Source organism: Xiphophorus maculatus, chromosome 9 (genome assembly GCF_002775205.1).
Source record: "Xiphophorus maculatus strain JP 163 A chromosome 9, X_maculatus-5.0-male, whole genome shotgun sequence".
NCBI classification, from domain to species: domain Eukaryota; kingdom Metazoa; phylum Chordata; class Actinopteri; order Cyprinodontiformes; family Poeciliidae; genus Xiphophorus; species Xiphophorus maculatus.
In genome coordinates, this window is record NC_036451.1 from 30,241,977 (window position 1) to 30,258,386 (window position 16,410).

Genomic DNA, 16,410 nt, shown 5'->3' on the forward strand with positions numbered 1-16,410 from the left:
GTAGAAATTTACTCCCTAAATTAAAAACCTTTCGACTGACCCGGAACAAAAAGCTTATGGTGGAAGGAAGCTAAATGCAGTGCAGTTTATTCCAGAAAAACTTCAATTCATTTTACAGTAAACCTTGTCCTACTGTTCTTCATTCCCCAGGCTTTCCACAGCACCATGTCGGTTCCTACTTGGCAGGTTCTGGCTGATCATCTACTTGCAACAGAGAAGAGAAACTATTGTTGAGAAAAGATCCCAAACATGGTAGAAATGAAAGAGGAACCTGTACAGGTTAAAGTGGAACATGAAGAATTAGAAGTTGTACAGGTTAAAGTGGAACATGAAGAACTGGAAGTTGTACAGGTTAAAGTGGAACATGAAGAACTGGAAGTTGTACAGGTTAAAGTGGAACATGAAGAACTGGAAGTTGTACAGGTTAAAGTGGAACATGAAGAACTGGAAGTTGTACAGGTTAAAGTGGAACATGAAAATCTCTGCAATGATCAGGATGAACATCAGATTGTAGTGAAACAGGAACCTGAAACATTTGCGGTGACTCCCACTAACGAGCAAAGAGGCAACAGTGAACCAGAATCAAGTAGAGATAAAGATGAAGAGACATCCGGACATCAGGACAACAGAAATCACACAGAAAATGTAGAATTGGAAGATAATGCACAACTAAAAAGGTGTAGAAACACCTTGTTGCCTTGCGACGTATGTGGTAAATTGTTATCTTCATGTCAACAGCTGACTGTGCATATGAGAGCTCATCCAGGAGAGAAGCCTTTCTCATGTCTGACATGTGGAAAAGGCTTTAACTGGAAATCTTCCTTATCTATGCACTTGAGAACTCACACGCGTGAGAAGCGGTATGATTGTAAATTGTGTGACAAATCTTTCATACGAAGTAGTGATCTGACTTGTCACATGAGAACTCACACAGGTGAGAAGCCTTATTCTTGTCAGTGGTGTGATAAATCTTTCAGACAGACTTGTGATTTGGCTCGTCACCTTCGAACTCACACTGGGGAGAAGCCTTATTCTTGTGAACTGTGTGACAAATCTTTTAGGCAACGCAGCAATTTGGCGCGTCACCTTAGGATTCACTCAAGTAACAACTTGTAATTCAGTTTCATTCAGTTTTTATCATGTCGGTTTACAATAAATGTCATCTTAAGCTGCTTTACAGGACATATTTATATACAGAAATGTATAGTAAAATCTAATTTTCAAATTCCAAATAGTCATATTCAAAATGACTTTTATACAATCCATTTCAATCATAGTTATATTACAAAGCACTTAAAAACGCTTGGATAACTCCTCTGTTTCTTCATTCCCTGCTAATTAGCATCTACATGGAATTGGTGTGTGTGTATGTATGTATCTATACTTCCATAACATTCACATTTATTCAAAAATAAACTTTCATCTATGTTGTAGAAGTACAAATTGTGCACATTAAAGTAGTTGCTACATAACATTGATTTATATTGGTTGTGTTAATACATTTTAAAAAAAATGTTTGTCTGTTCAGAACAATCTGACATTAATATTTGAGATTTCTCATTTTCCTAATGGACTGTCATTCTAAAATAAAACAGTAAAGGTTGAAATAAAACAATCAAAATACGACCCACAGAAAACAACAGAATCCAAAACAATACAAAGTGTCTGGGAGAGAAACAAAAGGTTTGTTCTGCCATCAATCTCTGACTGGTTCTGGCAGAAGTCATGAAGGCGTTAGCAGCGTTAGCTTCCAAGTGTTTTCCCCTCTTTTACTAGACGACTTTTGCTGTGTGAGCTGAATATTTCAGTGTCTGCAGTGACAAATATCCTCAGTTCATCATCAGAGAGAATCCATCAACACATAATTTCCTGGTATGTTAACTGCATGGTTCTGAATGAACTTCTACTGGAATGTGGAAGTTGCATAAATTAAATTACTGGACTATTCAGGTCTTGTGGTTCTGGTCTGCTCTTCATCCCCAGAACCAAACATGGAGTAGCAGCATTTATCTTATATGCTAAGCTAATCTGGAACAAACCTCCAGAGAACTGCAAAACAACTGAAACACTGAGTTGTGTTTGTTATTTGCATTCTGTTTTTATCATGTAAAGCACTTTGATTTACCTTCCTGTTGAAATATTCAATACAAACAAACTTCAGTTATTTGATTATTCTAATATTTTGGTGCTGCTGTGTGTAATTTACAACATACATATGCTGGTCAAAAAATTAGAATATAAAAAAATGATTTAAGTCAGTAATTCCATTCAGAAAGTTAAACTTATATATAATAATCATTTGTACTACATAGACTGATATATTTCAAATGTTTTTGTTTCTTTTAATGTTGATGATTATAACTCACAACTAATAAAAACCCCAAATTCAGTATATCAGACAATTAGAATATTACCTAAGACCAAAACAAAAAAAGGATTTTTAGAAATGTTGGCCAACTGAGAAGTATGAACATGAAAAGTAAAAGCATGTTCAGCTCTCAGTATTTAGTTGGGCTCCTTTTTCCCAGATTACTGCAGCTCTGCGGCGTGGCATGGAGCCCATCAGTCTGTGGTTCTGCTCAGGTGAGAGTCCAGGTTGCCCTAATGAATTGTTGGGTCTGATGCATCACATCTTCCTCTTCACAGTAGCTCAGAGATTTTCTATAGAGTTCAGGTCAGGTGAGTTTGCTGGGCAATTAGGAACATGGAGACCATGGTCCTTAAACCAGGTACTGGTGATTTGGCCCTGTGTGCCAAGTCCTGTTTGAAAATTAAATCTGCATCTCCATAAAGCAGGAAGCATGAAGTGCTCTAAAACTTCTTGGTAGATGGCTGCATTGACCTTTGACCTCAGAAAACACAGTGGACCAACAGCAGCAGATGACATGATGCCTCAAACCATCAGTGACTGTGGAAACTTTGACTGGACCTCCTCAGTAATAATCATCAACACTAAAAGAAATAAACATTTGAAATATATCTGTCTGTATATAATGAATGAATGAATGAATATAATATACAAATTTTGCTTTTTGAATGGAACTACTGATTTAAATCAAGTTCTTTGTGATACTCAAATGTTTTGACCAGCACTTGTAGTTTTGATGCAAACTAATCTAAATTACCTGAAAGCTAATTTGGCTTCATTTCCAAATTCCACAGAATCTGGAAACGAGAACTGTTTTCTCAAAATTCACTGTTTATACAGAACTATTTTAATTTGTTACTGTTTACTGTTTTAGGTTTGTATTTCAATATTTGTTTAGTAGTTTAGTTGAGAGTTACTAGCATTGTGAGGTTAAAGGGTTTTAACTGGAAGGTTGAATTATTAAATTGAAAATAAAATAAAATAATTTGTAGAGAATGACAAAGACAAATTATTATTATGCTAGATAAGGTTTAGTTCTTTATCTCCCTAATGACGTCTATTTATGTAATTTGTTTCCTTATATTTTAACATTTACTGCGCCGTGTGGTCCCATGTTGAGTCATATTGAAATACTCCTAAAGTTTATAAGAATCAATCACTAAGATAAATATGTCAGCCATGTTTTAGTTGTTATTGTAGATAATACTGAGTTCATTCAGACCTTGAAATCGGATTCAAGCTCAGCTTTGCTAAGCATAAAAAATAATAATACGGACAGTAGGATGGACATTTTATTAGAAATATATCATAATCTATTTAGAATACAACATTTGGGATTAGTAGTTACATTTGTGTGGGTTCCAGCACATATAGGGATAGTAGGAAACGAGAAGGCTGATATAACGGCAAAGAAGGCAATACATAATACTATTAGTTTTACAGTTAAGATGAGTAAATCGGAAGGGAAAAGTAAAGTCAAAGAAGAGCTGATGAAAATATGGCAGAGAAGGTGGGATAAAGGGTTAACAGGAAGGTGGTTTTATAAAATTCAGGTGGCTGTAGGAAAGGAAAGAATAGGAAGAAGGAATAGGAAGGAGGAAAGAATAATAACAAGGTTAAGGTTCGGTCATACAGGGCTTAATTATTCACTTTTTAAAATACAAAAGCATAAAACAGGAAAGTGTGATTATTGTGAGAAGTCTGAAACAATAGAGCATGTTATTTTAGAGTGTTGTAAGTATGAAGAAGAGAGAAGATGCATGCTGAGAGAGTGTGTAGGTATTAAAGAAAGGTTTAATTTAATAGAATTTTTGAGGAGAGATTTCGGGAGTAGACATATTCAAATAATTATTCGGTATCTTAAAAAAACAAAGCTATTTCATAGGATATGAGTAGAGCAAGTTGGGTGTGAATGTGTAAAGAATATCAAAGAGGGGTATATAAAGTTATAAGCAAGTTGGATAATATAAGCAGGTGTGTATGTGTGGGGGTATGTTTAATCAGGAGTTAATGGAGGGAAAAGGTAGAAAGTGAAAGTTTATAGACCATCTCGGACCACACTCCATACTGGTAAGTGGCGGTAATGCTACTGTAAGTTTGTTGCCAACCGCCAATAAAAACCAAGAAGAAGAAGAAGAAGAAGACCTTGAAATCATGTGGTTTATGGCGGGGGGCGGAACTCCAAGGGCCACAACTGTTCGTGGGGTACATTTCCGTGTGACACTTCCGGCGGAAGTAACTAACAAGGCGCTAACAGCCTTAGCTTCCAGGCTTCCCTTTGTTTATCGTCAGCTAGAAAACGGTTTTCAGATGTTTGAACTGAATTATTCAGTGTCTGCAGTAACAATATATTTAGTTCATCATTAGAGAGCAACAATATTTCTGCTGCTGCAGAAATATTAAAAACAAAACACCATCCAGAGGTCGACCGTCCGCTCCGACTGCTGGAGAACCGAATCATCTCGGAACCTTCTGGTATGTAAACTGCGCGGTTCTGTTGAACTGACGCTGATATGCAGAACAGATCAGCGGCTTTCGAGACAGAAACGGTTTAAAAGTTTCCCAAGAATATTTCAGCTTAAATGTGTACAGCGGGTCCAAATAACTCCACGATCATTTTTGAAAAACAAATTCCCAAATATTCTGTGATTATAAACCCAATTCTCCGAGTGGTGAAGGAGCTTTTAATCACTTTGTTGATGAATGGCAGGCTGGACGTTGACCTCTGATTTTGTCCAGATTGTTTTGATAACTTCTGTTTCCAAAGTCTGAGGGGGAAACATTGAAAAGAGCGCCGAGGATTTGAAAACGGGGTCTTGGGCCAAAATAAAGTGGATTAAAGATTAACCTAAAAAGTGCAAATCATGAAAATGTCCTAAAAATAACAACACTGATTGTCCAGAAACATTTATTTCATTTTCTCTCAGAAAAAAGGCTGCAGCATGAAAACTATGCTAGTATGGAGGAGCCAACGTTTAATTATTAAAGTTTTTATATTCCTTGAAGTACTGGGCATGGTGGAGAGGAAGCCAACATTTTTTCTTTCAGATTTATTAATCAATCACAGGCATATGAATAGCTACAGTTCTTTTAGACATTGAACCTTTCGTTTTCCTCAGCCTAATCACAAAGCAATAGAAACACTTTTGTTGTTTTGTATCATCCACTGGGTCATTACTCTCAATTTTTAAATCAGAAGTCAGATTTTTATTTTGTGATTTAATTTTGAGTACTGATAAGGTCCTAATAATTGGGGAATTTGACATTCACGTTGACGCTGAAAGACTCAGCCTAGATGTAGCCTTAAATGCTATCTTAGTCTAAATTGGCTTTACTCAAAGAATCACCAGTCCTGCCCACTGCTGTTGTCATACTTTAGACCATGTACTGACAAATGGTGTTGAGTGTAAAGAAATAACAATATTTTGCCATAACTATGCCCCCTCTGACCATTTCTAATAACATTTGAGTTTATTATAACTGAGTATTCAAAACCTGTGAGAAAGTAAATCTTTATCCAGGGTTTCCTCCAGTGTTTTATAAGCCTGGTGGGCCACCAGGCTTTATTCCCCCCCTACCATCCCAACACCACCAGGCTGAGCATTGCTTGTTTTTACTTTTTTTGGTGTTTAAAATATATATATATATATTAATACACGAGTATATCCCCAGACTGCAAGCGTCTTTGTTGCGCTGAGCATTTTATTAGCAGAGCAGAATCATTCCTGAAAGATGGTTTATAGTTGATGCAAGTGAAGCTGAGAGCGCCCACCAATTAACGGGCTCAAAAGATGAAAACAGCAAAACAAAAATGCGTAAGAGCAGACATCACAAACACTTCATACTCCCCAACAGTTGAAGCAAACCAGTGTCAGGTTATCTGTTCCACGGTCTTCTACGTTTGATCGGCCAGCATCTGAAAACTTCAAAAAGGAAAAACTGAATTTGAAAATTAGGATCACTACATTAAAGTTGTTCTGCTGTTCTTGATTCCCCCAGGCTTTCCACTGCATCAGGTCTAACTGTGTTGGTCCTGCTGATCAAATTCTCATAACTGAAGATAGAAACTCCATTGTTGACCAAAAGATGCCAAACGCTACAGAAATAAAGGAGGAACAGGGAGAACCAGACCTACAGCAGGTGGCTGAGACAAAAGACGAACCACAACCACAACTGATCAAGAAAGAGCAAATTGAACTGTGGACCTTTCAAGATGAAGGGCAATTTTTACTCATGCAGGAAACTAGATCCTCTCTGGTAACTCATGAAGAAAGAGTCCACAATGTACCAAAAGTAGAGATAAAGGAGGAACCAGGACCTGCAGTTCAAGGAGAATTAGAACCTTCCAGGATTAAAAAGGAACCAGACCTTGTCCAGGCACAAAATGATCCAGAACTGATGAACATAAAAGAGAAAAAAGAAGATTTCTGCACTAATCAGGATGAAGATCAGCTTGTAGTGAAGCAGGAGACTGACAGCATTATGGTGACTTCTACTAATGAGCTAAAAGACGACAGTGAAACAGAACCGAACAAGAACCAAGTACTCTCTGCAAATGGCCTCAAAGCTGAGGACCAACATCAGCAAGGAAGCAACCAGAAAGACTCTGTAAGCAGAGATGCAGATCTGGAGCCAAAGGCTCGCAAATTAAGGGGCAAACGTCCATACTTACCTGTGGACATGGAAAGCCACTCATATGAGCAGGCTTATCCTTGTAGGTTTTGTCATAAGTCTTTCAGACACAGCAGTAGCTTGACTCGTCACAGAATAATTCACAGGGGAGAGAAGCCTTATACTTGTGACACATGTGACAAATCTTTTAGATACATCGGTAGTTTGACTCGTCACAAAAAAACCCACATGGGAGAGAAGCTTCATTTCTGTGAGTTGTGTGATAAATCCTTCAAAAAACACGGTAGTTTGATTTGTCACAGAAGAACTCACATGGGAGAGAAACCTTATTCTTGTGATTTGTGTGGTAAATCTTTTAGACACGGCAGTAGTTTGACTCGTCACAGATTAATTCACAGAGGAGAGAAGCCTTATTCTTGTGACACTTGTAAGAAATCTTTTAGACACAGCAGTAGCTTGACTCGTCACAGAGTGAGTCACTGGGGAGAGAAGCTTTATTCTTGTGAGTTGTGTGCTAAACGTTTCATTACTAAGGCTATTCTGAAAGATCACTATAAAACTCACACAGGAGATAACATTTTTCATTGTGACTCTTGTGATCAATCTTTCATGACTGAGACTGATCTGGTAGATCACTATTGCACTCATACAGGTCAGAAGCCTTATTCTTGTGACACTTGTGATAAATCTTTTAGACACAACAGCAGTTTGGCCCGACACAGAAAAATTCACAAATCTTTCATGTCTGAGACTATTCTGAAAGATTATTGTAATCTTTCAGAAACCCTCACAGATGAGAAGCTATATCAGTGTGACACTTGTGATAAATTTTTCAAGACTGAGACTAATCTGAAAGATCACTGTGTTACTCACACTGGCGAGAAACCTTATTCTTGTGACACTTGTAATAAATCTTTTCGACATTGCAGTAGTTTGGCTCGCCACAGAAGAATTCACGATGAAGACAAGCTCTATTCTTGTGAAATTTGTGGTAAATCTTTCATGACTAAGACTATTCTGAAAAATCATCATAAAATTCACACGAGAAAGAAACTTTGTCCTTGTGACATTTGCGATGAATCTTTCATGAGTGAGACGATTTTGATAGAACATTATGCAACTCACATAATTGAGACGCCTTATGCTTGTGACGATGGTGATCAATCTTTTAGACACCGCAGTAGTTTGGCTCCAAGAACTCATATGGGTGGGGAGCCTAAATGAAGCAATTCCCTACAAATGTTGTTCTAAGGTGTTTTACAGAGCAAACATGTCTGATTTATAAGGTAATCTATTACCAAGTGAGTCGTATCAAATTGATTTCATTTGTCTGCATTGTTTCCTATTTAGTCTTTGTTATAATCCAGTGCAGTCAAGTTGAGTTTCTGTTGTAAAGTGATTTCTATCAAAGGAAGTCCAGTTGAATTCATTGAGTAGATAAAAAACTGCAGCAATCCCTCATACTGAACAAGTGTTTGAAAGTAAATGTTTCTTTTTGAAAGTGAACTGTCGCCACCAAATTTTATATACACTCTTTTTTTAAGGTTTTATTGGCTCTAGTGGCCTTTATTTGAAAGTTAATCGACAGGAAAGTGGGTAATGAGAGAAGGGAAAACATGCGGCAAAGGTTGCCAGGCCAGGAATCGAACCTGCGACGGCCACATCCAGGACTAAGGCCTCCATATGTGGGTCGTGCTGAACCCCTGTGCCACCACAGCACCTCCATATATGCTCTTTTTATACACCAGTAAAAGTTCAAATGTCTGGTGAAATGGTTGAAAGGGCAACGGCAACATATAGTTGTCTGGATATAAACACACGGTGTCAGTTGACCTTTTTGTTTTTAGACTTAGACTGACTTTATTGTCATCTTGCTTGCACAGGGTGAATACAGAACGAAATTTCGTTGCATACGGCTCAGGACAATGTTTTGAGCTTCCAATGTTGTGAGGTTACTCCAGAATAAAATAAAATACAGTATAAAATATGATTTTAATCAACGGAGCGGTGGTAAAGCCATGGAGACTGTACCTCTTGGTGCTGGATCCCAGTTTGTAGACCAGTCCTCCTTTCTTAGTTGTGGAAAACTCAGAAAGCAAATGAACAACTATCTCCCTTTCCCTTTAACTTTTTCATCCTATCTTAAATTTCTTTTACTGTTGAATTTTCTTCCTGATGCTGTGATTTTTTTAAAAAAATGTAATTATTTTTGTAAAGTCCTCTACAAAAGAAGGTTTTGTTTTTGTATTATGTCAATGTATTGTTTCAAATGGACTATTAAACATTTAAAAGACCTCGTATGATGAGTACAGTCAATGAAATAAATGTTCCCTGACCCGGATACGGGTCACCAGCCCCCACTCTGGAGCCAGGTGTGGAGGTGGGGCACGCTGGGGAGTGGATCCCCCTTCCCACCTGTAGGAGGGGCTAAAGGCACCGGGTGCAACATGTGATGGGTGGTGGCTGAAGGATGTGGATTGTTGCCTCTGGAGGGGAAGGAGCCTGAGCTGGTGTGAGGTTGAGAGGTTCCCAGGCAGAAATAGTCGGACTCACCTAACGTATGGCTCTGGTTCTGGAACCAGAGGTTGGACACTCTTCCACTCTGCAGTGGCCCCTGGGGACAGACACTGAGCAGGAATGGGCATCCTTGTTATGGTGTGCTTGGTCCCTGTACGTTGGGGTTCACCCCGGTGAACAGGAAGGGAGCCTCCTTCTGCCGACAGGTGGGGCGACGGGTTCTGACGGTTTGTAATTGTACAGATAAGATAAGATTTATTTGTCATTGTCATCAACAGATTACGAGATTGAGATTTGCTCGACTCGAGTTAAGATGCAGGTTATGTGTATATACATAATATACAAAGATAAAGAAAGAAATAGTACAAAATGAGAAATAAATAGACATCAGAAGATGGTTGCAGCGCCTGGAGGTGTCGCAACAGAATTGACATTTTTAACAAAGTGGTGTCAAGAGCAGAAGTTCTTATGCCTTTGAATTTAGTGCCATGATTGCCATCGGGTAAAAACTGTTTTTTAGGCGATTTGTCCTGGTTTTTATTGCTCTGTATCTCTTGCCTGATGGCAGCAGATGGAAGAGACCATGGCCAGGGTGTGAAGAGTCATTTAAAATGTCCAAAACCTTCTTGTGGAGCCTGGAAGTGTAAATCTGTTCCATAGTGGGGAGGGGGCAGCCTATGGTTCTCTCTGCTGCCCTAACAACCCTCTGGAGCGCCTTCTTGTCCGCGGATGTGCTGCTGCCGTACCAGACACACAGACCGTACGTGAGCACGCTCTCTATGGAGCAGTGATAGAAGGCCTGCAGCAGGTCTGAGGGGAGACGGTTCTTCTTGAGTATTCTCAGAAAGTACAGTCTCTGCTGTACCTTCTTCAACAGCAAACATCAGTTCAGATTACCCACCATTTTTTAGTCCTTGAAGAGAGTACTGGAGATCGCCCACACTGTGGACTCCCTTGTTCTGCTGGGGGACTTCAACGCTCCTGTGGGCAATGACGGTGAGATCTGGAGGGGTGTGATTAGGAGGAACCCAAGTGTTTTTCTGTTGTGGGACTTTTTTACTTGTCATGGATTATCCATGATGAACACCATGATAAAGTGTAAAGGTGTCCAGATGTGCTGTTGGCACCAGGACGCCCTCGGCTGCAGTTTGATCATCTCTGTTAGAATAATTGTGTGTTGTTCTTATTCTTACATTGGCAGTTTTACTAGTTTGTTTTTCATTTAAAGGTTTAGTATTCACACCCCAGAGAGGAGGAATTTCTTAAACCGTGTGAAAGACAAAACTTTCCTTTTTCCTAAACCTAGAAGCTGCAGCTGCTTCTTATCTTGGGATACTCCTTAAGCTGCTTGTGTGTCGGATGTTAGTTTCTGTGTTCTCTCTTCCTTGTTTCAGAATAGCCCCCTTCTTTGATTTATCACTCTCCAACATTTCACTCTCGACTCCCTTCTTTTCTCCTGCTTAATAAAAATACAGGCTGTGCTGCAGGGATTCAGAATGCATGGTAAACACCTTGAAGAAGTGGTTTGCTGTGTCTTCTTCTGCAGAAGCTTGGTTGAAAACTCATAAATGTGGTTCTCTTTTTATGTAGGTTTGACAAATACCTATCAATCTCATCTGATATGCTGCCGCATGTCTTGACATTCAGGTGAAGAGAGGCGGAGCCGTCCACTGACCTCCACCTGGTAGTGACTTATTTGTTTTATTTTCCTTCATGTAAAGAACATTGAATTGTCCTGCTGCTGGAAATGTGCTATTTAGCCTGCAAATAAAACTACCTTGCCTATAAAATTAATAAAAATACGTATGAGTATAGTCATCTTTAAAAGTTTACATATTTTTCAGTCTGCAGCCATGTTTTAGTTCCTGTTTTAGTTCGTGCTTAGTTTATTCAGACCCTAAGATCATGTGTGGGATAAGAAGCTAAAACATCTGGAGAAAAAAAAAAGACTCAAGCCGGAACCGAAAGGACAGTAAGTGTTTCTGGGGAAAACTTCCGTGAGACTTCCGGGGGACAAAGGCGCTAGCAGGGTTAGCTTCCAGGCTTCCATCTGTTTATCATCGATTAAAAGACGTGTTTTTAAAAATTATTATTATTTTTTGCTGTGTCAGTTGAATATTTCTGTGTCTACAAGAACAATAAATCTTCGGTTCATCTCCAGAGAACAACCAGCTGGGAAACCCAAACCATCTCGGAACCTCCAGGTCTGTTAATGCGGTTCTAAACGAACCAGCACTGAAATGCAGAACAGATCAGCAGTAGATCTAAACTCTTCAAGTTTAATTTAGTTTTTTTAAGACCCAATCATCAAAGGCTTTCCAATAACTCGCTTGTCTAGCTGACGTCACATGTTAGCAGCAACCTTGTGATTGTGCTTTTATGCAGACAGGAGACATGGAAGCTGAAGCTGCTGGGAAAGAAAGTTTTTACTTCCCTAATAAATGCTGTGGTCACAAACGGCTGATCTCCCCGTGTCATCTGGTCTGCTACGTTTAAATGGTGTATAAATATTATCACATTTTAAAGCTGGAGAACCTAAAAGTCTTGAAAATATGAAAAATTAATAATTAACGGTCAGTCTTTTTCAAAAGCTGATAATTGTCTTTAAACACTTTTCCAAAAGAAAGAGAAGGGACTAATTTCTCAACTGATGTTTTCTACTGATGGAAACTGATTTAATAAAACAAAATGAGTCTCAAGCACAAACTCTTACAGTGTTGATATCAGTAAATATTGGCAAATACTGACATAAGAACAGTAACAATATTAGATAGTGATATTGATATCAGCTTGAAGTTTCATCATAATTTCTCTTCTATAGCTTAGAAAAGTTCTTAGAGTTTGAGTAATCAATTTATGGATCAGGGTCATCATGCAAGAAAGGCAGCAAAGTCACAGAAATATGAGAATAGCATCAGAAACAGTCAGAGATGTAAATAAGCGCCTTATACTTTCCAAATGTTGTAGCGAACCAGGAAGTCTGCAGGAGATATTAACTCCAAACATTCACAGTATTGATGTTGTTCTACTGTTCCTGATTGTCCCAGGTTTTCCTCAGCATCATGTCTGGTTCCTGCTGATCAAGTTCTCATGACTGAAGAGAGAAACGCCACTCTTGACCACAAGATGTCAAATACCATAAGAATAAAACAGGAGGAACCAGAACTACAGCAGATGGCTGAGACAAAAGAGGAACCAGAACCGGAGCCAACTAAAGAAGAACATATTGAACTGTGGGTTTTTCAGGAAGAGGGTCAAATGTTAGTGATGCAGAAAACCAACACCTCCGTGGTGACGCCCACTCATGAGGAAATACTCTACAACACACCAGGACTGCCGCAGGTGATGGAGACAAAGGAGGAACCAGAACCTGTGCTGATTAAAGAAGAACAGGTGGATCTGTGCAGTGATCAGAATGAAGCTCAGCTAAAGCAGGATACTGACAGCATCACAGTGACTTCTACTGATGAGCAAAATAACAGCAGTGATCCAGAACTAAACAAGAACCAGCTCCTTCCTGCAAACCGCCCTGAACCCGAGAACCAACATCAGCAAGGAAGCAACCAGGAAGACTCAAGAAGAGGAGATCCGAATCTGAGGCCAGAGAAGAGACATCAGGACACCAGAAGTAACGGGGACAATGTGGACAGTTCAGAACCAAAAAGACAGAAAACAGATATGGCTTCTTGTGAAATATGTGGTAAACTCTTCAGAATGGGTCAACGCCCGCCTGACAACATAAAAACCCACACGGGTGAGAAGCTGCATCCCTGTGAAGTGTGTGGTAAAGCTTTTAGACACGGAGGTCATTCAAATAAAAACAAAATAATCTGCACAAGTGAAACTCCCAAAACCTATAAACTACATGGGAAAATGTTTAGTAACATTTTCCCATGTAGTAAAGTGGAAAACACACAAGAGAAACTGTATTATTGTGAAGTGTGCGGTAAAGCTTTAAGATGTGGAGGTCATTCAATTAAAAACAAAATAATCCACACCAGTAAAACCCAAAATAAATGTATACTATATGCCAAAACATCTAGCAACCAAGCTAGTAAAGTGGAAAACACACAAGAGAAACTGTATACTTGTGAAGTGTGTGGTAAAGCATTTAAAGCATGTGACCGTTTGCCTTATCACCTTCAAAAACGCGGAGGAAAGAAGCCTTGTGGAAAAAGTTTCACCTGGAACACTTCAGCTTTACATATAAGGTCTCATACTGGTGAGAAACCACTTCCTTGTGAAGTGTGTGGTAAACATTTAAAATAAATTCCCGGTTTGAGTGATTCTAGTGATTTGTGTGATTAATCGCTTTAGAGAAGACTGCAGTGAATCATGTCACCGTAGGAAAACATGGCTGAAAACACCTTCATGTAACTGAATTAGCTGATAAATGAGCATCAGAGGGTCTGAAGTGGAGTCGTGTAATTTCTGATTAGATGTTTTTATTTCTTTTAATTTTAAAGTTTTGTCTTCAAATACACATTAATATAAAGCCAACAGGTAACAAATCGATAACAGGAGGTATAAAATTATGTATTTCAGCCAGAAATGAGAAAAAATCTGATCATTATGTTTCAAATTCTGCATTTTATAGAAAATAACAGTTTATTCATGTGAGTAGCAGTAGGTCATGACTTATATGGGAATTTATATTTTAAGTAAAAAGAAAATTGGACAGATGAAACAGTTCATTGTGGTGTCATAACTTTATCCAGCTGAACAGAAATTAAACTGAAGTTGTTATCTTTAACCAAAGAGGAGCGATCTAGAATCGCACACAGCTCCGGTGATTACAGCAGGAAACTAGAGATCAGGCTGACCTTTGACCTGAACCTTCAGAGCCACCCAGTTCTACAGGCCCTGATGTTGGATCAACCTTCCAGACCACTCAGGTCTTCTGGTTCTGGTCTACTCTGCATCCACAGAACCAGAACCAAACTTTGAGAAAAACTGGTAAACAGCTGAAACACTGAAATCCTTTAACTAAAGACTAAAAACCCACCTGCTTAGAGTTGCTTTGGAACCATAATAAATGGAACGTTACCTGGCATATTTGATCTGTATTGATGATTTTCAAGATGCCAGTTGACAAAATGTAATGTCCGTTATTGGATTTTCACTGTATGATGTTTTTGGGGGATTGTCACGATGTAAAGCTTTGATCCGCTGTGTTACTGAAATGTACTGTACAAATAAACTTCATTAAATAAAGCTTTGTACTCCCTGTACTGAAGAATGGTTTATGTCTTACTAAGTCTAGTTTATAAAAAAATGTTTCATTGACTTTCCTTTTTCCAGACCGCTTTTATTTATTTTTTTATTTTACTATTGGTCTCCCATTCTCCTTAATCCTATTCTTATCTCCCTCTTGCCCTTTGAACTTTTCGCCCCAGGTCTTCCTCTCTTTTTCTTTTCCTCTTTCACTTTCTTTTCCTTCTCTGTCTTCTGCATTTGAAATAAACCCAATGCAGGTTTTAATAGTCATGTATATGTAGGTGTGTGTTTAAAAATATGTATATTCCTCATTTTGCTTTTTTTTTTTTTACAGAGATAAAATAATTTGGAATGACGCCATGGTCATATTATGTTATGTGAAACATCATACTGGTTTTATGATATTCAGCTTCAGGTCTTCAATATTCACTGATTCTGAGTTTCATGCTGATTTCTCATAATTTCCCATCCCCTTCAGCACAGTACAGGGTTTTTGCTCATTTTTAAGAGTTTTGTGAAGTTTTTTAGATTCTTCCTGAATCTCTGCTGCCCTCATGTGGTGCTCAATAGACATTTAATGCTCCTTTCTAAAGAACAAATAGTTTTCATAACAGCAGCATTTCTGTTGGATCTTTTTCTGTTGGATCTTTTCTCTTTGTCTATTTTGCATACAGGTTTGTTCAAGTAGTGTTTAGGAAATTTAGATTTGAGTTTTTTTCAGTATTTCTATCCGTGGTGTGGATCTTTCAGGATGAGCAGCTTTCTGTGAAGCAGGAGACCAACACATTCAGGGTGACTACTGCTTTTAAAGAAATATCCCACAATGAATCAGAACTAAAGCAGATAACAGATAAAGGAGGAACCAGAACCTGTGCAGATTAAAGATGAACAGGAGGGTCTTTGTAGTTATACAGATGAAGATCAGCTTGTAGTGAAGCAGAAGACTGAAAGCGTCATGGTTACTTCAGCTAATTAGCAAACAACAACAGTGACCCAAAACCAAACAGAAACCAACTTTTATCTGCAAACTGCCCTGAAGCTGAGAACCAGCATCACCATAGAAGAAACCAGAAAGACTCAGAATCAAGTAAAGCTAAAGATCTGGAGACAATTTGAAACCTTATTCTTGTGATTTGTGTGAGAAGTCTTTCACTGAAAGGGTTCACATGGAAAGTCACCTTACAACTCCCAGATGAGAAACCTTAAACTTGTGATTTTGCTAAAAGTCTCTTTGTACAAGGTTTACTGTAAAACTCACACTGATAAAAAGCCTTTTTCTTGTGATATAGACTTTTTAGAAACAGCAGTAATTTGACTTGTCACAAAAGATCTCACTTGAGGGAAAAGTTTTTATTTATTTCAGTTTCGTGTATAAAGGCAGCAAGTAACAAGAATTACAATCAGGGAGTCAAAGTTCCACCTTTTATTTTGATTTGGGTCCAGATCTTCTGCGCAGTGAGGAGAAGAGCTGTGACACATTTAGTGAAGGTTTTAATGAATGAAATTCAGTCATCCTGGATCACTCTGCTACCTCTGTCCATTTCTCAAACTAACATTTTCATTCTGATTTTTACTATTCAGTTATTCTGATGCTGTATTTTGTTATTGTTTTGCTATATTTTTTTGTAAAGCATTATTTTGCAAAGTTTTCTCCAAATAAAGTTTTACTTTGTTTA

General features: G+C 38.4%; 2 protein-coding genes across 2 annotated transcripts; both read left to right on the top strand.

Annotated features, from left to right (window-relative positions):
- Nucleotides 1–3,866: 3,866 nt before the first annotated feature.
- On the top strand, nt 3,867–8,604 carry LOC111609741 (zinc finger protein 2-like). The gene is made up of 2 exons (XM_023339825.1): nt 3,867–3,878; nt 6,368–8,604. Exons 1-2 carry the CDS (start codon nt 3,867–3,869, stop codon nt 8,222–8,224), a joined length of 1,869 nt encoding a protein of 622 aa, XP_023195593.1. The 3' UTR covers nt 8,225–8,604.
- A 2,848-nt stretch (nt 8,605–11,452) lies between these two features.
- LOC111609636 (zinc finger protein 724-like) lies at nt 11,453–14,430 on the top strand. The gene is made up of 2 exons (XM_023339025.1): nt 11,453–11,721; nt 12,565–14,430. Exon 2 carries the CDS (start codon nt 12,608–12,610, stop codon nt 13,784–13,786), a length of 1,179 nt encoding a protein of 392 aa, XP_023194793.1. The 5' UTR covers nt 11,453–11,721; nt 12,565–12,607; the 3' UTR covers nt 13,787–14,430.
- The last annotated feature ends 1,980 nt before the right edge of the window (nt 14,431–16,410 follow it).

What these genes read in the sequence shown, in the direction of transcription:
- LOC111609636 (XM_023339025.1), top strand. Translation starts at nt 12,608, where the DNA reads ATGACTGAAGAGAGAAACGCCACTCTTGACCACAAGATGTCAAATACC.